At 30.1% G+C, this 2,647-nt stretch overlaps 1 protein-coding gene across 1 annotated transcript; it reads right to left on the bottom strand.

Moving 5' to 3' along the window:
* Positions 1-208: 208 nt before the first annotated feature.
* Positions 209-1,259, bottom strand: LOC127096957 (transmembrane ascorbate ferrireductase 1). The gene is made up of 3 exons (XM_051035478.1): positions 927-1,259; positions 807-855; positions 209-719 (listed from the first exon to the last, which is right to left on the bottom strand). Exons 1-3 carry the CDS (start codon positions 1,074-1,076, stop codon positions 259-261), a joined length of 660 nt encoding a protein of 219 aa, XP_050891435.1. The 5' UTR covers positions 1,077-1,259; the 3' UTR covers positions 209-258.
* Positions 1,260-2,647: the final 1,388 nt, after the last annotated feature.

Below are 2,647 nucleotides of genomic sequence, written 5' to 3'. Positions count from 1 at the left end.
TTTTTTATTTGTTATTTCGAATGCATTCATTGAAACAATCTTATAAACTAATGATATGTCTCCTACATTAGACATAGTATGGTTTACACAAACATCAAAATCCATATATGTAAATATTATTATGTATTTATCTATCTCTCTTATTATTTATGTATCTTGTATCATTAAAAAATATTTCAAATAAACACAAAAATCAAAAGACATTACATTTTGCATCAAAATATGGATGAATAGATAAAAAAGAGTAAGTAAATTTACTCAGTAATTTCTTGGTAGAATCACAGAGAGACTAACAAAGACAGCAAACAGAAAGAGCAAAAGACCAGTGAAATTTACTATTAGTGCCTCTTGGTTTCTGAACAATTCTAGAAACTTAAAATATTCAACCAAACCCGTTTCAGCAGTGCCAACTGCAAGGAGGAATATCACAATTCCTAGAAACTTGTGCCATGGCAAAAGTGTAGCTCTTGTTGAAGCGTCTGCTCCTGGGAAGAAGTAAGCAAAGAATGCCAATATATACTGAAAACCAAACGCGGAGATTGCAGAGATGCCTAGCCAAGAGTGCAAACTATACATATCAGGAAGACCTGCCTCTTTTTTAGATTTGAAAACTGCAATAATTCCTAAAACTCCTGATAATAGAGCTATCAGATGGAGCAATAGGTGAACCACTTTTCCTGAGCTTCTTTTCCCAGGGATGAATTTGTATGTTATGATAGCTGTTGCAAAGTTTCAACTTAAGTAAAATCAGTGTGTTACATTTTATAACTTTAACATTAGCTTATTAAAAATCTTCAATAAGTTACCTTCACCACCTACTAAGATAAACCCTATAACCATTACAAGTGGATGGAGCTGCAAATAATAGAAAATATAATATAAGTATAAGCATATAGTCACATCATAGGATGAACAAACAAACTCACATTAAAAATCTTGAGTTTGTTGGAAGAATTGAAAGCAACGCCTTCACGGAAGTGAAACAACCAAACTAACACAAGTGTTGTTATTGCTATGAATAACAAATGGGCAAATATGGTAACTGAAGTCGCTCTAATTTGGAACCCGCGAGGCATTGTTTCTCTACTAGAGACTATTATTTGAATGCAAATGGATCCAAGAGACAAATATTTCGCTATGAATGGTTATATATAAAAGGAGGAATCAAACTATGCAAAGTATGCATGCATAATTGTAAGAGAGTGCTGACAAAACGAATCACATAACCGTCAAGCCGGCAGGTAAAGTGGTGATAAGGTCAATAACATCGACATTATTTGATTCTAATCAATTTTGACGTGGGAATACTGAACGGCAGGAAATTATATATATATATATATATATATATATATATATATATATATATATATATATATATATATATATAAAGCATCTCACCATCAACTTAACTCTCATACCAGAGTGGTAGGGGTTATAATGAAAATAATAATATTAATGGTAAATATAATGATGGAAACATTATTAAGAATAAATATAATGTTATTGGTAAAGATAATTATAAGAGGAAAGTAATATGCGGAAGACATGTTGAAAATATTAAAAGATAATATTTTTATTTATGAAAAATATTTATAGAGCATGGCAAATCAAGAATTTCAAGTTCTAAGATTGAAAATTCGAATGTCTTTCGCAACACCCAAATGATCATTCATAGGCAAGGATCCACACGGATTTGAAATTATAATAAACTAAGCATAAACTTTTATAAAAGGTCATGGCCCACATAGTATGAATAATTGAAATAAAACAAAAAAAAACTTTAATAAAGTAGAGTCAATAATTTAAAAGAAATTCTGAGTGGATGATAATTGAAGCCAACAAATGGGGTCGATGTTGTCTTTAACTTCTTATCTTCACCATAATTGATTTTATCTTCAAAATAATGTTGATAAAAGAAATCTTATCTTCACCATAATTGAATGTAGGATTCTTAAAGGTCTATGATTCCATATATGTCATTTTCATTATTATTTTCAGAAGTGCTAGAAGTAGTATCACTTTCAGATAAAGTAGTCATAGCTTCTTTAATCTTGTTTTAAAAAAATTCATGGCTGGAAGCAGTAGATAAAAAGGCAAGTAATTTTGATCTATCTAACAAGAAAGATGTATTTTCTAGAGATATTGTCTTTTCTTTGCAAAGACCGGGATGAGACTTGAACCAAGAATCTAATCTTGATGGACAAAAACAAATTTGGATTAAACTTTGACTATCATATAAGAGAAATTTTTTTGACTAGCTGAGTAGAAGAGGACCATTCCCATAATGGTTTAGTTGAAAGCGTCCAAGATAAAATCCACGTAATTCTAAAAACAGCACAGAAACATAATAAAGACTTGTAATCAAGACAAGTAGTTTTTCCTGTAAAATTGTTAAATGCCTTTTAGGCATAATCATGAAATATATCTAAAATTTGCCCAACAATTTTGAACAATTGGATAAACCAATTAGAGAAGCTAAGTGAAATATCCTTGTTGAATCATATAAACCAGTTGTGGTTGAAAGATTCAACAGACAAAAAATTGAACCAAGCGTCCATATAATCAAAGTAAGAATAATATTTTAGATTAAAGGTTCTAGAAAAAAATTAATTATGATGGAGGTTGTTTCCAATCAGAAGGGAATAAT

The sequence above is a fragment of the Lathyrus oleraceus genome, chromosome 6, assembly GCF_024323335.1.
Source record: "Lathyrus oleraceus cultivar Zhongwan6 chromosome 6, CAAS_Psat_ZW6_1.0, whole genome shotgun sequence".
Taxonomy (NCBI): domain Eukaryota; kingdom Viridiplantae; phylum Streptophyta; class Magnoliopsida; order Fabales; family Fabaceae; genus Lathyrus; species Lathyrus oleraceus.
The sequence above is the reverse complement of the archived record's forward strand: the minus strand, read 5'-3'. Positions and strand labels throughout refer to the sequence as shown.

Excerpts from the sequence above, each read along its gene's own strand:
- LOC127096957 (XM_051035478.1), bottom strand. The coding sequence starts at position 1,076 with ATGCCTCGCGGGTTCCAAATTAGAGCGACTTCAGTTACCATATTTGCC. Across the intron at positions 856-926 it reads ACAAACTCAAGATTTTTAAT|CTCCATCCACTTGTAATGGT; the intron begins GTGAGTTTGTTT and ends TATTATTTGCAG. Across the intron at positions 720-806 it reads TATCTTAGTAGGTGGTGAAG|CTATCATAACATACAAATTC; the intron begins GTAACTTATTGA and ends ACTTTGCAACAG.